Source organism: Pantherophis guttatus, chromosome 4 (assembly GCF_059756535.1).
Source record: "Pantherophis guttatus breed Tessera chromosome 4, ASM5975653v1, whole genome shotgun sequence".
In the NCBI taxonomy this organism is placed as follows: domain Eukaryota; kingdom Metazoa; phylum Chordata; class Lepidosauria; order Squamata; family Colubridae; genus Pantherophis; species Pantherophis guttatus.
The window spans coordinates 54,512,714-54,537,389 of record NC_142066.1 but is presented as its reverse complement, the minus strand read 5'-3'; the positions used below and the strand labels follow the sequence as shown (position 1 = coordinate 54,537,389).

The 24,676-nt window shown below is 37.5% G+C and overlaps 1 protein-coding gene across 3 annotated transcripts in view; it reads left to right on the top strand.

Moving 5' to 3' along the window:
* The window catches only part of ACLY (ATP citrate lyase), a 59,138-nt gene that overhangs the window by 20,929 nt on the left and 13,533 nt on the right, over positions 1-24,676 (top strand). For 2 of the 3 annotated variants that reach the window (XM_034415943.3, XM_087893999.1), the window contains exons 4-17: positions 463-525; positions 1,296-1,486; positions 2,949-3,028; positions 4,207-4,337; positions 6,376-6,494; positions 6,971-7,107; positions 8,058-8,119; positions 10,170-10,287; positions 10,990-11,144; positions 12,055-12,145; positions 14,742-14,771; positions 19,812-19,953; positions 21,565-21,733; positions 23,320-23,424. In XM_034415943.3, coding sequence (XP_034271834.1) covers positions 463-525; positions 1,296-1,486; positions 2,949-3,028; positions 4,207-4,337; positions 6,376-6,494; positions 6,971-7,107; positions 8,058-8,119; positions 10,170-10,287; positions 10,990-11,144; positions 12,055-12,145; positions 14,742-14,771; positions 19,812-19,953; positions 21,565-21,733; positions 23,320-23,424 — 1,593 coding nt within the window. The remainder of the gene's footprint in view (positions 1-462; positions 526-1,295; positions 1,487-2,948; positions 3,029-4,206; positions 4,338-6,375; positions 6,495-6,970; positions 7,108-8,057; positions 8,120-10,169; positions 10,288-10,989; positions 11,145-12,054; positions 12,146-14,741; positions 14,772-19,811; positions 19,954-21,564; positions 21,734-23,319; positions 23,425-24,676) is intronic. The other variant, XM_034415944.3, reaches the window with a different exon arrangement.

Genomic DNA, 24,676 nt, shown 5'->3' with positions numbered 1-24,676 from the left:
TATCAATTGGGCACCTATATCTGTGTTCTGTGATTTGATACTGGTTTTGACAGCACCTGTTATAAAAATCATAAGGATCCATTTCTTCACTGGCAAATACTGGATCAGGAATTTTTACTGTGTAATCTGTAGGCAAAACCACTGGGTTTTCCTGCAGATTACCAATGAAAGCTATGTTGCATTGTAAATGTGCGGATTAAAAATAATTGTGTTGAATTCTAATGAGAGTGACTTGAAGTTCTCAGCAAATCAAAACATAGGAATGTGCTTTCTATCATTTGGGTGTGGAGATGATGGGAGAAGAGTAACCATGTATGTATCTCTGTGTGTGTTCATTCTCATGGTAGTTTTTCAAAATGCCCGAAAAACTCAGAAGAGCCCAACAATCACACAGATCCTACTGTTGTCCCTTGAGGGGATGCTTATTCATCATATGTTTACATCTGTTCTTCTTTTTCACAGATTGCTAAAGCTAAGGGCATCCTAAAGAACTTCTTGATAGAACCTTTTGTTCCACATAAACAGGTCAGTTTGTTTGCAAAGCTTTCTTTGCAGAATTCTCATGGAACAGAACTGTATCTGTATATCTTTGATACATATCCCATTAGCCTTATATTTTAATAGTGAGCATCTCATATGCGTGGAGGAGCCTTTTCTTAATCTGTCTTTCAGAGGCAATGGAATATATTCCTTAGCCAATATGACCACTAAAGATGATTGATGTTTCAGTGTGAATGTGAAGGGCAGTAAGATCAAGAAAATTGCTTTGTCATGCTAAGGACAGAGAAAAAAAATCCTCTTTCTATAATCTCCTTGAAGTTTTCAAGCTCCTTTCAGTTGACCAATGTTCTTAAATACTAATAGGCAGCTTGGAAGTCAATGTAATGCTGCTAATGGAGATGATGAAATAGGACTAAGATGATATCATAAATCTGTAGAAAAGAGGGAAACAAGTTGCACTTCCTCAGTCTTGCTATGATTAATCCTGGTTCTGAGGCAGTCTGGTTTACTGTGTAGTAATTTAACTGAGGCACAATGAAGTAAATTGATTCTAAGTGAAGCTTTCTCCTTTCTTTAAATTAATTTAATTAATTTAAATTTATTCAGTTTTGTTGTTATACAATACAAACTGTATGCAGAAAAGTAGTAGAATAAAGAAGTCTGAACTTGTGAGATCTTGGTGAAGATAGCAGAAGCAAAAGAAAATGTTAGAAAGGATTCTCTGTTCATTTAATACAATCTAATTTAATCAGTAGGCAGTAAGATCTTACCAATTCATTATGTTTTCTTCACAGACAGAGGAGTTCTATGTATGTATTTACGCAGCTCGTGAAGGAGACTATGTGCTGTTTCACCATCAGGGTGGTGTGGATGTGGGGGATGTGGATGCCAAAGCCCAGAAGTTGCTGGTGCACGTAGACTGCAAGCTGAGTGAATCTGATATCAAGAAACATCTCTTGGTGCATGTTCCACTGGACAAGAAAGAGTAATTCTGAACTATTGCTTTCTATCATAGGGAATGTGTATGAGTTATGGTGCAGGTGAATGATTTATGGCAGCAATTATGCTGACCAGGCCAAGCATTGTCCAGTAATGCAGAATTGTAGATTTACAATTACCCAGGGGCAATACACATTCTTCTGAGGCCAAAGATTTTCTTTCTACTCTTTGCGTGATGAATTGGGATATCTTTAATAATGGCTGGAGAGTGCTTTACAACTTGTTATTATGAAAGAGCAAATCTCTAGGCCATTTTCTTCTACTATCCATGCTGCATCTAGATACTTGCAGCTGATAATAAAAGGTAGAATCTCCAAGTCAGTATAATTGATACATTGCATTGGGATTGAATCAAGTCTCCATTCAACCATGCCCCAAGTCATATTGAGTCAACCTTTTTCAGTCCTACCTATCTGACAGGATAATTTAGATTTAAAAAAAAGCAATCAAAGAGAGAAGGCAGGATTTAATAAAGAAATATTCCCAAAGGGAGATTTGCCTAGATTCTACCATTTTTTTCCTGCACTTTGCCAGTATATATAGACACCAGTCATCCAGCAATCACTTGTCATGCCTCTTGCATCTCAGGATAAGGCTGACTGAGTCCTTTCCAAGAGAAAAGCATATTTCATTGAATCTCAGTGCTTGAAATTGTACCTAGCAGCTTAGGTAACTGTGTTTAACATACTTGCCTTATTATCTTCTTCAAAAGGCTGTAAGAAACACGTTGATGTGCTTCTTCCTGGCCATACCTAATCTCAGTAACCACATTAAACCATTGCCTGTCCATCCTACTCTAAAACAGACAAGCTACTGAGAAAGGGAACTGCAAGCTTTGGCCAATCTGGGTATGGTTCTTTGGGTCAAAGCTGTGTGCCTACCTCTGTAGGGTCAAAGAAGAGATGGGGGCTAGCCATCATGCAGATCAGAAGACAGGGATGGCCCATGTCTGTTAATATGGTGAACTAAGTGGTTAAATAAGAACCCATGTTGAGTGCCAGCTGGTGAAGATAAAACAAAACAAAAATGCAAATATGTTTTGTGGAATTGCCAATTTCCTAGTTACCAGTTTCCCTAGGCGTCATTGCTGGCAGATATTTGAAGAGGTAATACCACAGTTGCTCAGCCAATGCTTCTTCATTTTGCCTAAAACTTTAAAATACTTTGCAAGCCTTCAAAAGATGGTTAAAACAATTTTCCTATTTATATAATGTTTTAAATTGTATTTGTGCTTATGTGTTTTGATTTGCAATGTCTTTTTCATCCCGTTTAAAATAGAAACTAATACAGCTTTAGGGACAATCAGGGACACTGGCTGACTAATCCAAGTCAACCATTGAGCCTTAGCTAGGCCAAAGGCAGACAGAATTGAGATAAATCCAGATAATATGGCAAATTGTTTGATTTGTGCAATTTATTACTATATATGTTGTATTATTTTTATTTAGCATCTTGGCAAGCTTCATCTTTGGCCTCTTCAACCTTTATGAAGATTTATATTTTACATATCTGGAAATCAATCCACTAGGTAATGTGTTATTTTATGTTTGTGGAGGATGAATATATTTAATTCTGTATTTTTCAGTTTTTGATGGTTTTTTTTTTTAGCTTGCTGGAATAAAAAATGAAGAGGGATGTGAAGCCTCTGCTATAAAATAGTGAATATATTGCCACATAGTCTTGTTACCGAAGTAATTTATATTGTGTTCTTTCAGGAAGAGAAAATATAAAAATACCTATCAATCAATGTTTAAGGTTCTTCATATAAAACAATATCTTCAGAGATTAATTATGACTGTCAAACATTAGCAGACTGCTAAAATCAGAATTTTCAGCATCATTGCTAAAGAACTAATCACAAATGTCTGGTTCTTATGATTCAGCTTTAGCCCAACTAGATGTGATGGTATGATCACATAATTCAGATTAGTTAGCAGATGCTACGCCTATAATTCCAGTACTGTGTGCCAAAACACATTTCTGCTTTCTGAAAAACTTACGTATGCAATAATAAAAATATTTTGTGATTCTTGTATAAGGACTCAAAGGGAGTGTTGGTTAGTGTGCATCTGTATATTTTTATTTGTCTGTCTTTATTAGAGATTGTTTATTTCCGACATTGTCTATTTCCGACAAGTCCAGAAGCCTACTGTGTTCATAGCTAAAGAAAACCTTTCAATTACATTTTCATTCATTTATATTAAAATTAATATTTTGTCATGTCAGTTTGAGAACTCTGCCATAAAACATGCAAAAATCCATAATCTGAAACATTTATTATTTTGGAAAATACAAATCTGTTTAATTCTCCTCATAATTTGGATTCAATGAAGGCCACAAAAATCTCTATTCTTTCTGCTAAGGCTGACATTTTGCTTTAGGTAGAAACAAAAATCTGCTTTAATTTTAATTCGTAAATGTACTTCACTTTTTTGATAGTGTTTTCCAGCATTCTCAGGCTGGAGTTCTCCAGATGTGTTAGGAAATTTCCAGTGTATCTAAAGGGTGGGCCAGGTTGAGGAAGAGAGACTTATGCTGTCATGTATGTCTCATGGGTCTGAATCATCCAAACGCTTAATTGGTAAAAGTCCAATGAATGAGTTCTATATCTCATTTACAGTTGGTAGGAGCCTGAAATGAGGCACTTCAGCAGTGGCTAGGGAACAATTCACTCTAACCTGCTTTTTGTTTGTTCTCCCTATACAGTTGTAACTGCAGATGGTGTTTACGTACTAGACCTGGCTGCAAAAATTGATGCAACAGCTGATTACATCTGCAAAGTGAAATGGGGTGATGTGGAATTCCCTCCTCCCTTTGGAAGGGAGGCTTATCCAGAGGCAAGAAAAAAGATTCTTCTTCCATGGGGCTGGAGAATTAGAGTTTCTGAAGTGTTTGAGTATATTGAAATGCTTGGAGTAGATTGGTTAGACTCTCACCATCATTCAGCTATGAAACTCTTGCACTGATCTTACGCCAGGTGCTATCTTCTCAGACTAACCTACTTACATGCAGTTGTTGTAAAGATAAGAGGAATGATGACTAGGTACACTCCATTACAGACATTTTACATTAGGAGATTAATTACAAACATATTTGACCAGGCACTAGATCTCTTGACAGTTAACATCCTTTAAAATACCATTAAAATAATCCAGAACTGAACTGAATTTGCTTAGTGGTAGTCTTAGAATCCACACTATGGAAAATGTCTCTGAAATGCTTTTGATAGCTCTTTAGGTAGGCTAACAAACATTCCGATGACTACTTGTGGTGCACTGGGCATGGATTAATTTTGTCTGGGCAGAACTGGAATACGGTTCTGTCCATTCAGTAAACTGGTTCTGCTTGGAAAATATGAACATTCTTTAAAATGGTTTGTTTTTGTTCATCTCAAATTGGAGTGTCAGAAAAACTTGGCTGAATGTTATTAGCAAATGTAACATTTATCTCTTTTTTTGTAAAACTCTTTAATGATTCACATTGTAATTTAATTGAGAAATCCATTTAGCTCTTTTTCTTCTTTCTTCCCAGCCTGTGTATAAAAACTCAAGTGCCTTCTGTTCAACCTTTTAATGAATGAGTTTTAATTCTGGCCTCATTGAATCATCGTCTTGCCAGACACTGTACTATTTTAGAATTTTAATGAAAATAGCCCCCGTTCTAGAAGAGCCGAAATCAACATTCACATAATACCATCTGGGATGTTCACTTAATCATTCAAATGTCTCTTTTTCCATTCCAAACAACATATTCCCAGGAAAGCTTTCATCTTATCTCTAAATTAAAATTAATTGTTTTATTTAATTAGCTGTTTATCCATAACCCAAAACTTATTTAATCCATTTCTTTTCTTAATTGCTCTGTGAGCCCCTCCATTTGTTGTGGTTTTATATCCACAACAATTCAGTAGGTTCTATTGTCAGTATTTTTTTTTACCTTTTTGTCCGCTATTTGGCAAGGAAAGTTGTGATAGCATTTGGATCACAAATTATCTGGTTCCCTTTATCTACTTTATTAATATATCTGTATTAGAAACTTCAAGATAGTTTTGAAATCTCTTTGTTTTCTAGATTTCCAAATCTTCCTTCTATATAAAATTGTCATGGTGTCAAGCCTAATTTTAGGACCTACCATGATGGCAAAAAAGTTAGAATCAATGACTTCTACTGTCTGTTTCTTTGTTCATATATGAGCTGAAGACAGACAGAACTATATATTTGAAGAAAAGAGTCAGTCCCATCCCTGGGGCATATATTAATGGAATGGTGCTTGAGCATTCTGCATACTCCATCTTAAATGTGGAAGTAGATAAACTATGTTTATCACATAGTTAACTGATCAGTGCTTCCTGTTTGTTCCCTTGCAACTGATTGAACCCCCACTTAACCTAGCATAGGATCATGAGGCTGGAGGGAGTTGAGTATTGAGCATTTGCATATATCTATACAACAGGAATGGCCAGCCTTTTTGGACCAAACTTTTTTTCTTTTTAATAGCTTGATTGAAGCTGCAGGAATGACTGGTGACACCATTTTCAGACCTCTTTTTGTTGATAGGGAACTTATAGGAGCAAAAAGAATCCTGGTGGCTTTGCTGAGACTTAGTATCTTTATTTTAACTCTTCATTTTTGCAAAAACATTTTTAAAAATCTGCTACTATACCATTAGATTTCAGCAGACTTGGCTTTTCCTACAGAATCTTGGCAACTGAACTGGTGTTAAGAGTTGAAGATTCTCTAAATTAGTCTCCTGTATCTTTACAAAGATGATTTTGATTTCTGGTTTAGTTTTGTTTCGTGTTAAAAGAAGAATCTTAAATGTATGTCTGCTCCTTAACATTTTGATTCAAATGATATTCAAATGGTATGTCTGCAGGAAGCCTATATTGCTGACCTCGATGCCAAGAGTGGAGCCAGCTTAAAGTTGACCATCTTGAACCCCAATGGCAGAATCTGGACCATGGTGGCTGGAGGTGGTGCCTCTGTGGTATACAGGTACCAGACTCAGGTTTTGGTGGAAGTGATCTGGCTGTCACATACTTTAGTGTAGATTGTGATCCAGGACATTTGTATCTGTACATTTGGTCCAGCTGGCATCAGGATAACCTCTGCTCTCTTTCTATTGCTTTTAAAAGCTTGTTGTTAGCAAAGTTAAGTCTTTTCAAAAGCTTAGTTTTCTAGAGCTCGGTGAGCAGACATCAGTGTCTTTCATGATCTGATACTTGGGAGGCAAAGTACATTACTGTCATGGTTTGCCCTAACAGACATTCTGGCTGGGAGAAACTATGCCTAGATCTGTTAGAAAGATTGGCTGTATAAATATTTTAAAAACATCAATGTTGTAATTGCTGTACTCTAGCTCTTAAGAATTGCTTGAGTTAGCTGATGCTCTTGTTTCTTAATAGTTGCTTCAGTTTATGAGAACTTAATGTAGTTTATGCCTCTTAACACCCCATGTGCATTCCATTTAGTGATACCATTTGTGACCTTGGTGGGGTGAATGAACTAGCCAACTATGGTGAATACTCTGGAGCTCCTAGTGAACAGCAGACATATGATTATGCCAAGACCATTCTCTCCCTCATGACACGAGAAAAACACCCAGAAGGTAAAGGCCAAATTGGAAGCTGCAGGCACCCTTTGTGCCTTTAATTCTGCATGTCCTTTGGCAAAAGATCTGCTCTATTATCGGAATAAATGCAGGAGCCACGATTCCTCCAAGCCCCACCTTGGTTTCTGATGCTCTGAAGTGACATAAATGGGCAAATGCAAGCCAACCATGGGAGGACCAAGAAATAGACAAAAGAGGATAGAAGGCTGGATGTAATGAGAGTCAAGGGGGAGTATAAAAATGGGAGAGAAAAAGAAGGGGGGAGACTAGCATGTATGTAGAAATGGAAGACATGTTAGAAGGAAATCAGTGGAATGGGCTATGCTTTCCTCTGCTACATTCTCTTGATTTAGTGACATGCAAAGCCCAAGAAAATCAATTTCTCTCTCAAATATCTTCAGTAATGTAGAATTGATTTGGGAAAGATACAAATTCAAATCGTCCTCGACAAATGACCACAATGCAGCCTGTCCATTATGGTCATATGTCATAACAGTTGGATTGGTCACATGACTGACCTGATTTTACAACCTTTTTTGTGATGGTTGTTAAACAAATACTACAGTCATGAAACGAACACTACAATCGTGAAGCAAACCAATAGTTCGCTATGGGCACGTTTTTGCCAAAAACTGGAAATAAGTGCCAGTTTTTGGCAAAGCTGTCATAAAAACATCAAGCTGTGTTGCCAAGCCCCCAAAGTTTGTAACATGATCTCTGAGGGGGCCAACCCTCAGAACTTTGACTCTGGGTCATAAGTCCCTTTTTTTTGGGTCAGTTGTGGCTTCAGTCACCAAGCAGCTTGAGGACTACCTGTATTGATAATTCCTTAACATTTGAGGAGTTGCCTGCTTCTAAATGGTTATAGACATGATTATATATTCTGTATATTCTTGCCAAATCTTTTATCTTGTTTTAAACTTTTTCTTTTTCCTTCTCTTTACAAGGCAAAATCCTAATCATTGGAGGAAGCATTGCTAATTTTACCAATGTAGCTGCCACTTTTAAGGTAAAAAAAGGTGCTAACATAGAGCCTGTTAATGGCCATTTGGATGTATGGTTTGGGAAGATGCATTCACTTTTGAAGATGTCCATGCTTGGACTGGCCATGAAGTAGTTTGAAAAGCTTTTGCAAAAGAGTCTCTGCAGCATTATACTGCATTATACATACATTTTCTCCCAGACAACTGGCATTTATCTAAACAGATTTAGCAACATAAATAGATAAGGGTTGAGTTATGTTTTTTTTTTCCTATTATGGGTTATTATACATTGGTCAACCTTGATTGAGCTTTTTTTTTCTTCCTGTCTTGAGAATATACAGTGTGAACAGTGTAATATGGAAATCTTTTGTTCATTTGGGCTTTCAGGGGTCAAGAGGCTGCCCCACAGATATTAGACAACCTTTTTGGGGTTCTTTCATCCCTGAACTGAAGGCAGAACCAAGTTTCATTTTTGGGAACTTGGACAGTTTTTGAGCCAAAACACAAGAAATGGAACTTTAGTACTTAATATTCAGTATAGTACCTAGTACTGATATACACAACTTCACTTTTATTGTTTGGATTCTTTTACTTTAATCTTGGGTTGCCCCCATTCTATTATATTAATATAAATTCTATTATATTAATGAGCAAACTGGTGACAAGTCATAACAAAATAAAAGACATTCATCGTAAATATTATAAATGAATCAAGCTTTACAAATTTCTTTCATCTTGTGCTATTTAATTAACTTTCTTAATTTTACATTCTCCCTTCAATAAGTAAGTAATTTATTCATCCAGTTCAAATAGTTATTCTTGGCACACAATAAATTAGGTTGTCCTAGGTCAGATCATACCTTTTAACTGGAAGATATTAGAAGTAAGAATTAAAAGTAAAGAATTAAAATTGAAAGAATTATGTAATAATATATCACTAGAGCTAACTTATAACTGGCTAATTACATATGATGATTAATACTGATATATAACGAAGTCAATCAAAAGAGGAAAGTAATAGGGAGAAAATAATATTATAATATAAATCAAATCAAAACAGAATATTTTAACCAAGAGAAATCCCAGTTTTTTCTTAATGTGATGTACACTTGTTAGATTTTTTTCTGAGAAATTCTAGTGAGTTCCTTATTCCTTAATAGTTAAATGAGATTGCTATAAAGTGCAATTCATGGTGTTAATTAGAGAATAATAATAATAAAACAAGACCTAGTTTGGTCTAGTGGTTAAGACATCAAACTAGAAACAGGAAGATTGGACGAGAAAGAAGTACCTAGGTATGTTCCCTATTGAGTTACTTATAAAACTAATAAAAACATGATTAAAAAAATGAAAATATAGATGTAAAATGCTTTTCTATATCTTCACTTCCAAAGCATTGTCCAACTTCAAAGCAATGTTTCAATATATCAAACACCTACGATTTACTAACTATAAATAAATATCTCTTACCAATATGTTCATATCTGGTATTATTTTTTTAGTTCTGCAAAGATCGGGAGAAAATCCAATTTAGATTCTTGGATGCCAACTATAGCTGCTCTAAGCATGATTTCCTGCTCCAAATATAGATTTAAGCAAATTCACTAAATTGAGGCTTTGATAAGCCTTGTTCTTTAGAAGGCATTATTCCCTTATTTACAGCATTCTTGCATTTGGTTCAGGCTTTCTTTGTTTGAGACTTCAAGAGATTCTCATTACCCCATATCAAAAAATGACCAAGCTAAATTAAAAGCACTTAAATTAAAAATGTAAAGGTGAGAGGCTTGAATTTGTATCTACTATCTGGCATTTTAGGCATCAGTGTTGCTTTAGATAATAATAAATATGCAGGCATTAACTTCTCTGCATTATTAATTAAAATATGTAATTAAGGAAATACGAAAATTAACTTTTGGAAATTAATTTTCCTAATGTGCTCTGGTTCGTTCAGTCCCAGACAACAAAACAGCTACTGCTACAATTCCCTACCAATTGTCGCTCTGTTAAATTGCTGAGTTGTTTCTTGATGTTTAGAGTATCTATCTGTATGATTATTTTAACAAAAAAATTTTACAGGGTATTGTTAGGGCCATTAGAGATTATCAAGGCCCTCTCAAGGAGCATGAAGTGAGGATTTTCGTGAGGAGAGGTGGCCCCAATTACCAGGAAGGCTTGCGTGTCATGGGGGAAGTAGGTAAGGATGCCCAGTGATTGTTTGAATTTATAGCGGGGCCCCACTCTCCTCTAGAAAGGCTGAGATAATAGCTGAAATAAACATTTGTGCCTCTTTCTCGTACGTAAGCCAAAATGAGGAATAACAGCTCTTAACTTTCCCAAATGACTAGAGCACTGCAAAATCTCTTTCAGACTGGAGTGGAAAAAGCAATAATAATGTTGTCCCTGTTGGGTTCCTGTGTGCTTAAGCTAGCAGCTCCTCCAGCATTTGCTCAGCTCAAAAATAAGACTATATATTTAAAAATCAGTTGTTGCTGGGCATTAACCGGTTGGCTCCCTTTTATTCATGCTTCAGTGAACTGAAGGTTTTGCACATGCCTGGATTTGAATCTGAATTTCAGCAACGTTGATGAGGCAGACTGCAAGGAGACAACTCTGACCAAATCACTCAAGGAACCTTGGGCAGTTTTCAAAGCACTGTGTGAATACTCAATATATTTAACTAAGCAAGTGGGCTATATACTAAAAGATGGCTTGGAGGGCACTTCTACTGCTGCCATCTGGGCTGCTGAAGCATTTAATTGCTAGTCTATTTAAATTGCCACTTTCATCCTTGCAGCTTCATTACCCAGTAAAATTTACTGGTTTATTATTTACTTCACTAACTTTCCAGAATAAACCTTAATAAAGGCTAATACACTTCTGCACTCTTTGCACTTAGGAAAAACTACTGGCATTCCCATCCATGTCTTTGGTACGGAGACTCACATGACTGCCATTGTTGGAATGGCACTGGGGCACCGGCCCATTCCAAACCAGCCACCTACTGCTGCCCACACTGCAAACTTCCTCCTTAATGCCAGTGGCAGTTCCTCGGTAAGTCTCTTGTGATCCAGTGTCTTCTTTGGCCTCTGTGCTGATGTGAAGAGGCCTGCCTTCCTGCTTTAGTCTTATTCAGTCTGTGCCTGGATACTAGGAAATAGAGTTCTGTTTAAATAATGGGAGGACATTTTTTTTTTTAATTTGATTTATATGCCGCCCTTCTCCGGAGACTCAGGGCGGCTTACAATGCGCTAAGCAATAGCCTTCATACTTTTGTATATTTATACAAAGTCAGCTTATTGCCCCCACAACTGGGTCCTCAATTTACCTACCTTAGAAAGGATGGAAGGCTGAGTCAACCTTGAGCCTTGGAGAGATTCGAACCTGCAGTAATTGCAGGCAACTGGTGTTAATAACAGGGTGCTTTAGACCACTGTACTACCAAGACATTGTGACTTCAGGAACGTTGGTGCTCTTTGCAGTGAGATGTTGCGTTCCCATTGTTTGCAGAAGCATAGTAGATCAAATGAAACACCAAAATGCACAAGGGACAATATTGTGATACTTCTTCCTATACCTTTTAAATTGCCCTCCAGAACTTTTACCTGCTTTGTAGAATACCAACTAACCAGGGGTGAAATCTACTTACCTTCCTTACCGGTTTGGAAGTGCATGCGCCGTGCACGCGCTCACTTTGCGTGCACGCACATCCCATGCACACGCAAGTAATGTGTAAAAAACACATTACTTCCTGGTTAAAACCAGGAAGTAATGACACCCGGGCAGGTAGGTGGAGCTTTGCTCCGCCATCACTACCAGATTGCCGAACCAACGGCCAAGATCGCTACCGGACCGGGCAATCCGATCCAGTCCGGGAGCATTTCATCCCTGCAACCAACCAATCCATCTCTGCTAACCCTGTTTTTTATTTTTTTATTTTTGCTTGTTTTTTACTCCTCTTCAGACCCCAGCACCAAGCCGAACTGCATCATTTTCTGAAGGCAGATCTGATGAATTTGCTCCAGCTAAGAAAGCCAAGCACACAGTATCTTCTGGTAAGCTCTTAGCCTTTTTCTCTTTGGGAGCTGTTGCAGGGACACCTTGCCATTCCTCTGCATTCCTCTTGGGTTTATTCCCAGAACATTTTTGGCCTCAGTTCCTAATGTTCTCTCTGGTATTCAACAAGCCCTTCATGTGGATTTTGGGCAGCTAATGAGAGATATGAAGAGGAAGCCAAATAGATTAGCATTAGGGAATAACCTAACATGTAAAGGAATCAGTAGTTTCCAATTATAATTAATATTAATTATAATTAATATTAATATATGTCAGCAAAATATGGAGGCTTTAAAAATAAAGGAAAGTAATAATAAAGGTGAAATAATTTTTTTTACAAAATTGACAATTGGGAAGATACTTTGAAGGGTTTGTCATGCTACAAAAATCCTTGCACCTATACATTCCTTTGATCTTCATTAACTTATCTTTTGTGGAAAAATTGCAAGAATGCAGGAAAATAAAATGCATATCCATGGGAAGACAAAAATGTACTATTTTCAAGGAATATTTTGTCTATCAAGGAATTCTATCCTTCTACCATGAGATCCCTGCATTTTGCTAGTATTTTGGGCTGAGCTTTTTTATTCGTTCGGTTTTTGGGCGGTTTTGTGGTATGCTGTTCGTTTATACTATAGGCTAACTACAGCAGTGAGATGTAAGACTATGTTTTTGAAAACAATGAATTTGGGATGGATGCAAGTGAAAGGTTTCTATATGCCTACATGCCTCCCCACTTGCTTGGAAGCAGCAAATCATACGAGTATGCATAAGCTTTCTACAGATAGTCCTCAACTTATGACCACAATTGAGCCCAACATTTATCTTGCTTAAGTGGATTTTATTTGTTGAGTGAATTTTGCCCCATTTTATGATTTTTCTTGCCACTATTGATAAGTGAATCATTGCAGTTGTTAAGGAAATCTGGCTTCCACGTTGACTTTGTTTGTTAGAAGGTTGCTAAAGGTGATCCAGGACACTGCAATAGTCATAAATATGCATCAGTTTCCTAACATCTGATCACATACTGTGTTTCCCTGAAAATAAGACAGTGTCTTTTTTTCTTTTGACCCCCAAAATATGGCCTTGGCCTTATTATCAGGGGGGAGGGGATGTCTTATCCCTAAGCCTTGGCCCGGGAGCACCGACTGGCTGCTTCGCCAATGCCGCTCAGGCCGCTGCCTCCGGCAATCGTGGCAGCTTTTTCATTACTTCCTGTGCAAACAGCACGAGGTGAGGAGGCAAGGCGGGGGGTGGGGGCGAAGGGGGGAACATGCCCCTGCCATCTATGCGGAACTGCCTCCTGGAGGCCACTCCTGCAAACTCTACTTTGTGCACCCCTTCTCTTAGTGGCGAGCCGGATGCACTGCTGCCACTTGGGAGAAGAAGAGAGAGAGAAGGCACTGCGAGAGAGCCCATTTTTGATGTTCTTTTTATCCCGGGCGGCGGCAGCACATTCAGTTCCTGAATCTGGCTTGCCGATCTCAGCCAGCGAGGGGGTGGGGAGGGGTGAAGCGGTGGAGAAGGAAGATGGGACTCCCCTTGCTGTCCCCTTGCCCAGCATGGCAGGAGTTGGAAGTCGGGTAAGACACAGCAGAGAAGACAGGCAGAGAGACAGACAGGGAGAAGCAACAATAGTGAATATCCTCCCATCTGCTTTTATTTGGTAATGATGCTCTGACTACTTAGCCAGATCTCAACTCCACATCCTTTGGAGATTTGGGAGGCGACTATTTTTTCCCCCTCATTTTTTTCTCCCCCCCAACTTCATTCTTTAACCAGGAGGGGTGGGCGGGAGGCCATTCCCCATGGATGGCAGTGGCATGTGGGGCATATTCCCCGTCCCTTTCCCCCCCTCGCCGGCCTTGCCTCCTCACATCGTGTTGTTTGCATGGCAGCTGCGCATGCGTCTAAATATTTGGGGGGGAGCTTATTTTCGGGGGAGCATATATTATTGCACACGCTCAAAAGCCCAATTGGGCTTATTATCAGGACATGTCTTAGTTTCAGGGAAACACGGTAGCCGTGGGGATGCGGCAGCAGTCGTAAGTGTGAAAAACAGTCATAAATCACTTTTTTCAGTGTCATTGAACAGTCACTAAATGAACTGTTGTAAGTCGAGGACTAACTGTACATAGCTGCATTCATATCAACTGCTATTGCATGTGTCAGGATATGTAGGTTGAGGCAGGATTTACCATTTCCATGGCTATTGTAGTATTTCCTCAATGCCAATCATGTGCTTTTGGAAGGAATGGGTCTCTCTTAATTCTCCTTTGGGTCTCTTCTAGTGACCCTTCGAGGTGGTATTATAAAATAAGAGCCACTGGTGGTTGTGGTTGTTGTTTTTTAAAAAAGGTCAAGCTTCCCCCTTTGAGTCATTATACTACATGATCAGTGTTTCCATTGAATAACCTTTCCCTTCTCCTTCCTCCAGTGAGATTTCAAAGAGCTATAGGCTTGGGAAAGGCATTGTTTGAAAACCACTATACTAAGTCCCAAATAAAGCTGCTCAAATTCTCCCTAAGTATAATGTGAGCCAAAGCCCAGGACCAATTGTCGAATTTCTTGCAAAACTGATTCTCTCTTTAACAGATACATCCCCATCTCCAAGACGTGTTCAAGGTAGGACTACCCACCACTACCTTAGCGTGTCCAGCCTTGCTATCAGCTGCTTCTGCAGTTCTATTCAATGGGTTTCCTGTGTGTTTGGGTTTTTGGTTAGCTTGTATTATTTCTGCTGTTTATGTTCTCCTTGCAAAATTCTGCAGTGAGCCTTGGTTAATTTCTATCCTCTTTTTTCCTAGGAATAGGGGTTTTCAAGGCACTTTTCTTCCCCGCCCCCATTTTCCATTTTTATGTTTAAATTTATGAAGGACCTAACATAGCTTCTTAACATCAATTACCACTAAATCTTACTGAATCTCTCTTCTGCTTCCAGTATGACACTTTTTCACAGTGGGATCTCTAATTTTAGTGGGGACATTTCTACCTGCCAAGTGGCTAGTTCTATCAGAATGACTACTCCTGCAATGCCTCCTTATTATTTTAAACCTGCTCTTTTAAAATAATTTTATTAAAAATTTCAATACAATAAAAATAAAGGAAATGAAATAAAATAGAAAAAATGAAAAAAGTTAAAAAAACATAAAATATTACTTCCACTCTGCCTTTTGACTTTCAGTACTTAAATACATACATACATGCATACGTACGTACGTACGTACGTACGCACATAATACATACATACCGTGTTTCCCCCAAAATAAGACCCTGTCTTATATTTTTTTGAATTCTGAAATAAGCGCTTGGCCTTATTGCCATGCGCTCAAAAGCCTGATTGGATTTATTATCAGGGGATGTCTTATTTTGGGGGAAACAGGGTACATACCAGGGGTGAAATGCTCCCAGTTCGGACCGGATTGCCCAATCCGGTAGTGATGGAGGCGGGTGGTTCGGAGAACTGGTAGCAAAAATCCCTGCCCCCCTCCCATGCCCAAGTGAGCCGCACAATCATCAGAGGCATTTTTTTACTTTTAAAAGCATTTTTTCTACAACCTCTTCGGCGGAAAAAATGCTTTTAAAAGTAAAAAAAAAAAAAAAAACCTTTGATGATCGCGTGGCTCAGCTTTTTCTTTTAAATGCCTCTGACAATCCAAGCTGAGTTGCCTGATCAGCAGAGGCTTTTTCACTGAAGAGGTTGTAGAAAAAATGGTTTTAAAAGTTTAAAAAAAAAAATGGTCACGCCCACCCAGTCACATTACCCCATCACCACCAAGCCACGCCCACAGAACGGGTAGTAACAAATTTTAGATTTCACTACTGGTACATACATACATACATACAGCTACATTGTTCTTCACTCCCATTCTGATGATTGGGAGTGAGTCCCAATCTTTTCTCTTTTGTTGCCTTTTTTCCTTTTACTTTTTAATTACAAGCCAACCGAAGTTGTTGGGAGTTGAGTGGTCTATAAATTATAGAATAAAAGTTAATTATAGTCTAGCATGTCTTAAGTGGCCTATGCTAAACTAGGCATTATCTAGTTGAATGGACCAACCGCTAGAATTCCTAGCAATGAAATTACTGGTTGGAGAGTATTTAGAGTTGAAGTCCTCATATCTGGAAGATAACTAAACTAGGGAAGGTGTTCTGCCCCAGCTACGGACCCAAAGAACGCAGCACACACAAAGTCTGTACAGACGTTAGTTTACTAAATTAAATCAGTCTTTTTCAAATAAAAGCTATTAATTAACTTTCTTAACAGCCTACAAGAATCCAAACAATAAATAATCGTAATCTTACTAGGATTGGCAGAAAGCCCAGAAGCCATTTGTAGGACACTGATAAAAGAACTAAGATGCAGATGCAAAGGAGAGTGAACTAAGTTGTTCCCTGCAAATTGCCTTAGTTGTCGTCCATCCTTAAATAGGCTAAGGGAGTGGCCAATCAGCCCCAAGCCTTACTCTCGAGGAGACCTCCTCCTGAGGAGCCACTCCTGCCTTTTGGCAGCTCTGCGCGCCTGTGCATCAAGAAGAGGCTCCTACTCTTCACCCATGAAAGCTTCTGAAGGTTCTGAAGGCTCTGGCTGAATCCCTGTCTCTGGCACCACATCTTCTCCAGCCTCCTCATTGTCCGACTCGAGTGCCAGCTGCACAGGCTGCTGGCGCAGCACCACACTAGCCTCCTCGCTGTCAGAATCAGCTACTAGCTGCACAGGCCGCTGACGGGCCACAACAGAAGGCTGCCGTAGGGCATCAGAAACCAAAGAATCTCTAAGACCGCCCGCACCCACACAGACAGGATAAGCTACCAGAATATAAACTGACAGCAAACAGCACTCCTTACTAGCACTGAAGATGTTACCTAGTTAGGGTAATGAAACGTCTGTTAAGGATATTGTTGTGTTACCAACCAGCAGAGTAAGTGCACAGAGAAACGGTACTAAGAGCAATGAATACAATACATACAAACTGGTTTAATAAAGCTTTTACTTTGTAGTGAAAAACAATTGCATGGTCTTTTAGTCAATCCAAGTCTTTAGCCATTCAAATCAATCCGAAGTTACAGATATCTTCTTACCATACAAACAGCAATTCAACGCTGATAACAAATCATGATGGTAGCAGATCCATCCATGTCTTCACACACGACAGTAACAGTTCCAATCAGCAAGTCAAGCAATGATGAGAGCAGGTCCAACAATGACTATAGCTCGGCTTCCTCCTTATATACAGTTTACACTAGTAATTATCCACTTAAGATAGGTGAAGTCAACAGTGCAATGACTCAACAGTACAGTTCTGATAATTGCAGTCAGCATTCAGTCAGCAGTCATTAGTCATTACAATGACTCAGCAGTACAATTACTCAGCATTACATTTAAAGTTACAGAATACATTTAAAGTTATAGCACACATATATTGCCTGGACAACTTGTTAAACTTATACCATATCCTAACAACGTCTGCAAGAAAACAAGCAAGCTCAGAGAGTACTAAGGACCCCTCACATCAGATACGCCAAAAAAATACCACAGCTTTCAATGGAAAATACACACACAGTATGAATATAGATTTTTTTCTCCTCCCTTCTTGAGATTCACAATAGCAAACCCCAGACCAGCTTTATGGAACAGTGGAATGGTTCATGTCAGGCATGGAAAGATCATGTGAAAATCCAGTAAAACTGATTTGTTAATCATGCCTATGCACAGGAATCTTCTCAATTAATGGTTATCACCTGCTTGAAGTTAGCTAAAGCTAGTGAAATTCAAATGAGATTGGGCTTAGTTTCCATGTAGATATGTAGGAATTGTAGGCTGATCTCTTTCAGTTCCACTCCCAGATTCTGCTATTCCTTCTCTTACACTTCAGATACTTACTTAATTTTCAGTGTATCAGTCTTTGTACATAGAAACCCTAGGCACTAGAAGAGGATTGTTCCTACTCAACAGGCACTGGTGAGGGCTGCATTAAATATGTATCTGGATACAGCAGAAAAATCCATATCTCCTTTTTCAGCTTTTTCTTGTTAAATTCAGGCAATCATGTGAGCTTAAAGAAAATTAAAAACTAATTTTCTGGAGATTATTGGGATGGAAAGAGCTTCTACTAGTACTTTAAGATTTTTATCTATGATAAATAATCAAAGACTCATTTCAGTTCCACCCTACTTGAGTGTTTGTAGTGGATTGTGTAGTTCTAAAAGTCTCGTGGTACTCTGTGTGTATGTGAATCTTGTTCAAGCCCTTTTTGTAATGCTACTGAGCAGGTGGTGCTGGAGTGGGTGCATTTGGTTGTGGTTTGGTAGAGGAGCATTCTTCATGGGTGAACAATGTTCTTATGCCACTGTCTCAGGTATTTGATAGTTTATTTGTACACTGCACACTAGAAACATCAGCTCTGTTCATTTATCACTTCTTGGAAGGGTGCTTTGATTTATAGAAACTTTCTGATGTGAACTTTTTGAAGCTTAGTTTTCTGATGACAAACTGGTGGAATACTTTAGAGTTTGGAAATAATCAACCTCTGGGAAGTAATTCACATCATCTTTGGTGGCGCAGTGGTTAGAATGTAGTATTACAGGCTAATTCTGCCCACTGTCTGCAATTCGATCCTGAAGGGCTCATGGTTGGCTCAACTTTCAGAGATTGGTAAAAGGAGGGCCCAGATTGTTGGGGACAATATGCTGAGTATAAATCGCTCAGCCTTAGAGAGTGCTGTAAAGCACTATGAAGTGGTATATAAGTCTAAGTGCTATTGCTATTTTGTAGTATAGGTTAGATGAGATTTCCAGCCTGATTAGGATATCTTTAAAGAAGATCAGACAGCCCTGTGACTCACTGACTCACTCACTCTTTTCCTCATTAAGGAAAAGATAGCGCAGTCTGATGTGACCAAAACAAACATTAAATTTTAGGCTGACCATACTTTTTAACCTAATGCTGAATAGCCCTACAATCCTCTGAGAAGAGTATATAGCATGAATAGAAAAATAATTGTATGGCAAATGAATTTCAATAAGTCAATATTAACTTGTCTAAACATATAAACAGAAAGGCCAAGGGTAGGCAAAAAGCCTTGGGAGTTGGAATTATTTCCGACTTCTGCTGGTTTTTCCATTGACTATTTGTGGGTAGCTGACCGGAAACATCAGAAATCATGACCATCTGAGCACACGGAGACTGCGGTGATCACAATTTTGCAAATAAAACCGACCCGAACATCATGGAAATTTCAATTCCACAGGAGTAAATAGATCCTGGATTTTTTACACAATTATTTAAGTTAGTAGATTTAAAAATTGTTGTGGTGTACTGCAATCCTTTGGGCTAACTTGAGGATAAACACATAAACATAATGAGAGTTTTAGTAGTATATAGATATGCTCTTGTTTGCATGAACAGCTGCCTCTCCCACTCACTCATCCCAACATCTCTTACTATTTAAGCCCTGTTATGTTGCCAAGAATCATACATTTACCTATAGGTTTTTAGATGATATGAAACAAAAAGCTATGTGGCTGCTTCGTTTCCAGTGCTTTGCTTCATACGAATGGCTGGTATGCTGGCTCATTCCCTTTAATGCAGAGAAGTGACTGACCAGTCTTATTTCTGGCCATATATTGCCACCTTATAGTCATCTACTCTTTTTCTGTTTGCAGGCAAAGCTACAACCTTGTTCAGTTGTCACACCAAGGCAATTGTGTGGGGAATGCAGACTCGGGCTGTGCAAGGCATGCTGGATTTTGATTACATCTGCTCAAGGGATGAGCCTTCAGTGGCAGCCATGGTTTATCCATTCACGTAGGTTCATGCTCCTTTCAGGCTACCTCGCTTCTTTCTGCCTGAATAAAATTCCATTCTTTTTTTAAAATAATAATGCTACTAATTTTCTTTAAAACTATGGATGAAAATAAAAGATATAATAATACAAAACTTTCAAAAGCAATTCAACAACTATATATATATATGTGTGTGTGTGTGTGTGTGTGTGTGTGTGTGTGTGTATATATATATATATATATATATATATATATATATATATATATATATAAAATAGATTATGCAAACTGTCATAAAATATACTCAAGATAATGACATGAAAATAAAAAATAGAAGAAAAAGGGGGAAAATCAAAATATCTGTAATACAAGAATATTAGTTATACCTTTATGCAAATAACTGTACCTCAATTTTTAAACAAAAAATTGAATCTTGATCACACAGAATCATATTGTATCTTTCTATCAATAAGAACCCATTCAAAGGCTGAGAGTTGACAAATGTAATTAAACTCCCCTTCAAGTCTGGTGTACATATGTCTAAACATAATTACCCTTTTGGAAACAGTCCAAGCATAATACATCCAAAACTCCTCATAGTAGAGAAATTCCAGGTTTGGGAGCTATAATTTAATCACACATTAATATCTATAAACTGCATTTTCCTTCCAAGAATTCAGACCACGTCTAACCAGAAAGGAACTACCAAGGGGCACTACAAAACATATGCACAAATATGATCTTCAAATATATTGGATCTTGGAAGAATGATAATCAACCTTTTACATATACCCATTGGAGAGTCCAGTAAATATAAAAACAACTTTTTTGTTGGATTGATTTAAATTTATAATGACAACAAATATGCCTGGCCTCCTTAAAACCTTAAGATGTTGTAATGAAGGATATTTCAATTTATTTGGAATTTCTTGTATATTATCCAAATGTAATTATGTAATTTTAAAAATGTTGTTAAGAATGGGTGGCTCATTTAGCTTCTCTAACAACTTTTTTAAATGCAGTATTTTAATTAGAATTTTCTCCCCCAAAGCTATTATTATTACAGTTACAATTACAATTGTGATTGAACCAATGTGTCTTTTTAATCAGATTAATCATAAATTTAATCTGAATTTTCATATGCCAACTATCTAAATTCCTATATTTATATAAAGAGTGTCTGGATTCAAGAGTGAATTAAAGTCCCCAGCAGCATCAATTATCAATACTATTTGTAAAGAAAAAAAGATTCGCAAAACAATTACACTAAACTTCTGCCACTTCTCTAGTTGGCTGTATCCTTGATATAAGTCATCTGATTATATCTATCATTAGTCATCAGTATACTATGATGATACACTGTCACCAAATCAATATTCAGAATAAATACTGAGATAAAATGATTGTTGCCTAATTTAGATAACAATTCTGGGATATAAACTGTTTTCAAAGGTTTAAAGCAAGATTGAGGAGAAATTTCCATCCATCTGTTGTTCCACCAAAAGTGAGGCAGTTGTTGATTTAGGTAAATGTATTGCAGTAAGCCCCGCCCCATGCCTGTACTAATAAATGAGGCACTGTCTATGTCTCTAATCAAGAAATTAATATTGTGTTCACTTATTATTTTGTACAGAGGTGACCACAGACAAAAATTTTACTGGGGTCACAAAGAGATACTCATTCCTGTATTCAAGAATATGGCAGATGCCATGAAGAAACACCCAGAAGTGGATGTGTTGATCAACTTTGCCTCTCTCCGCTCAGCATATGATAGCACCGTAGAGACTATGTATTACCCTCAGGTATCTGGATGGGCAAGGATTTCTATCAAACTAATCCTCTTAAGTTATTTGTGAAAATCAGTTATAAATGCCTCTTATTATAACAGAGATGAATTTTGCTAAGACGATGAGTTAGCGTGTTGTGCTGCCCATCCTTAAATTAAACTGAGTGGACAATTCTCTGGGCCCTAAATTCTTCATTGGTTGGATAAGATATCTGTATGTCTCTATAATGTATTTACTTGAACCCTCTTGCTCTCTTCATTCTGTTCAGGAGTCAATTGAATAGTAAAACACTTTGGATTTGCAATTTCAAAAAAGTATAGATATAATATTTAGTCTATCTTAAATAATACTAGAAGAATTACTAAAATATTGTGTGTTAAGTAGTGGTTGCTTTTAAAAATATATTAAATAAATGTATTGAAATGTATTAAAAATGTAGAAATAGTATTACAACAAGTTGGCTATTTAAGTACTCTAATTGTATTAAGTAGTGGCAAATAAGTTTCAAAGTCTATGAACTCTCTTCTATATTTTAATACCAAAGCAAAAACACCAAGTTTGTTTTTAGTACAATTTATGACATTGTAAAGTTAGTAAAAATCTTGAAGTAATTTTTCAGGTAGCCATGTACCGATAAGTTATTTGCCAATACTTCCATGGATGTATGCTTCTATGTCAAAGGAACAGAGTGTGGTAATGAAATCCTGTTTAATTTGAGAAAATCAGCACTTCTATTGAAAAACCAGAAACATGTTAGCAGCATGAAATATACCGAAGTGGTCTGACTGAGACAGAAAACAGTTTGAAATCAGGTTATCTGGAGCCTCTCATTAGTCTGCGCGCTAATTATGCCCTAATTTTATAGCCTGTACTTCATTGTACAGGTCTTAGTGGTTGTAAGAAGAGTGACATCAGTATCAGATAATGGGGAAATATTTGGATATCAGCAAATCTAGGGCCATTTTAGACTAGTTTGATAAGTTTATTGAATCTATTGAAGTCAACCATTTTTTTAATCAATTACACTTTTTAAAAAACTGGTGCTGATTTTGCACCTGATAGTACAGCTGTGGAGCACTAAAATTCATCAAAAAAATTTTTGGAGGAAATATTTATTTGAAGGAGAAAAAAAAGTTCTACAGCCATGTTTTTGTCATAAATTGCTGCCATTGTTTATTGGTGAAAGTTAATCAAGGTTAAATAATCATAAGACTATTAGCCATAGTTATGCTGCAAATTAGAAAGCCTGAAATCAAAAATCAAACTCTGTTAGACATAACTTTGAGCTATCATTAATTATTAAATCACTATTCAAAATTCACATTTTATGATGTTTAAACATTGTCTTCCATCCCCAGTTTCCACAGTGTGGATAATTTAAAAAATTGGAAAAGTCTGATGTGGTGGCAATTTTGGTTGAATGATGAATTTTCTTTCCTTGTCATTGTGTCCCCTCTTCCCTGTTTTAAAATCAGAGTTGAGAAAAATATATTATTAGAATCATTTCCTGAATCTCCATTTCTCATGAGCAAAAAAAATAAAATAAATCCATAACCCCACCCAGAAATCAATATTGGTGCTACTTTCCTTTTGGGCTTCAGATCCATACAGTGGCCATCATTGCAGAAGGGATTCCTGAGGCCCTAACCCGCAGGTTGATCAAAATGGCAGATGAGAAAGGAGTCACGATTATTGGACCAGCAACGGTGAGAAAAAAAACCCACTTCGGATTACTTTTGTTTTCTTTTGGCTTTAAAAAAGCTTTCCTTTTTTACAGATTGAGAACTTTTTGCTGCACACTAAATGTATTCCAACTGTACCAGCAGGTTCACTTTAGAACCTGTAGAGTTCTAAAGAGGAAAATTGTCACAAAGCCTTGATTAATTTGTATAAATGCATCTTACTGGGGATAGAGAATCACTGATTAATCAGCACTTCAAAGTATTTAAGTGTCAGAACACACAGGAAATTTCCATTCTCTTCCTTCTCTTGGTATGGGTGAGTGAAAACTGGCCCCTAGACATCTGGTTGGTATATTTTTATGTATTATTGCCAAGATTTCAAAACTTCATATTGTGCTACGGGTCATATTTAATATAAGATGCTATCACCCCTGTGGCCCAAAATGTTAGCATGCACTGCCCATCCCAAAGTAAAGATCTGCCTCATTACTGCTTCATTATCTCTTAGATTCATCAGGGCAGGAAAACATTTTTAAAATACTGTCTAAATTTTGATAAATGTAAAATGTTCTATTCTATGATCAAATCTTAATATAAGAGGGTTTTTTTGGTTATTACAACCAAATTATGGGCAAAGAATGACTGCTTTTTCATTTTGCTTCATGTAAAATATAATGGACTAGAGGTAAAGATGAGAGCCAATTTGGTGTAGTGGGTAAAGCACTAGGTAGAAATTAGGAGACAGTCAACTTTAGCCTCACTTTAGGCAGGAAACCAGCTGGGTGACTGTGGGTCAGTCAATCTCTTTCAGCCCTTGGAGGAAACAAAGCACAAACCATTTATGAAAAGATTGCTAAAAAATTGCATGGATTTGTCCAGACAATCACCAGGATTCAAGACTGACTTGACAGCTTGTGAATGTGCCTATGTGCGCACACACTCAAGCACAAAAGAGGTAAAAATAAAAAAGAAGTATTTGGGTCACATTTAACTTTTGGAGTCCTTCTGAACACACCATTGTAGTTTCCTTTGCAATAGTTCAGAATTGGCTCCCTGCTGTCTTCCTCTGAGAAATTATTTCAACTTCTGGTTAAACCTACAGACCCGGGAAGCCTCAATGGCCTTTTCTCTAAAGACCTCTCTACTAGCCAGGTCTGACCCTATGTAGCTTTCTTTTTTAATCAGTCAGTTAGATGCTGCCAGCAGATGTGCTATACATGTTCATGCTAAGTACATGTAAATTAGATAATGGGGAAAAAATGAGAGAAGGTTTACA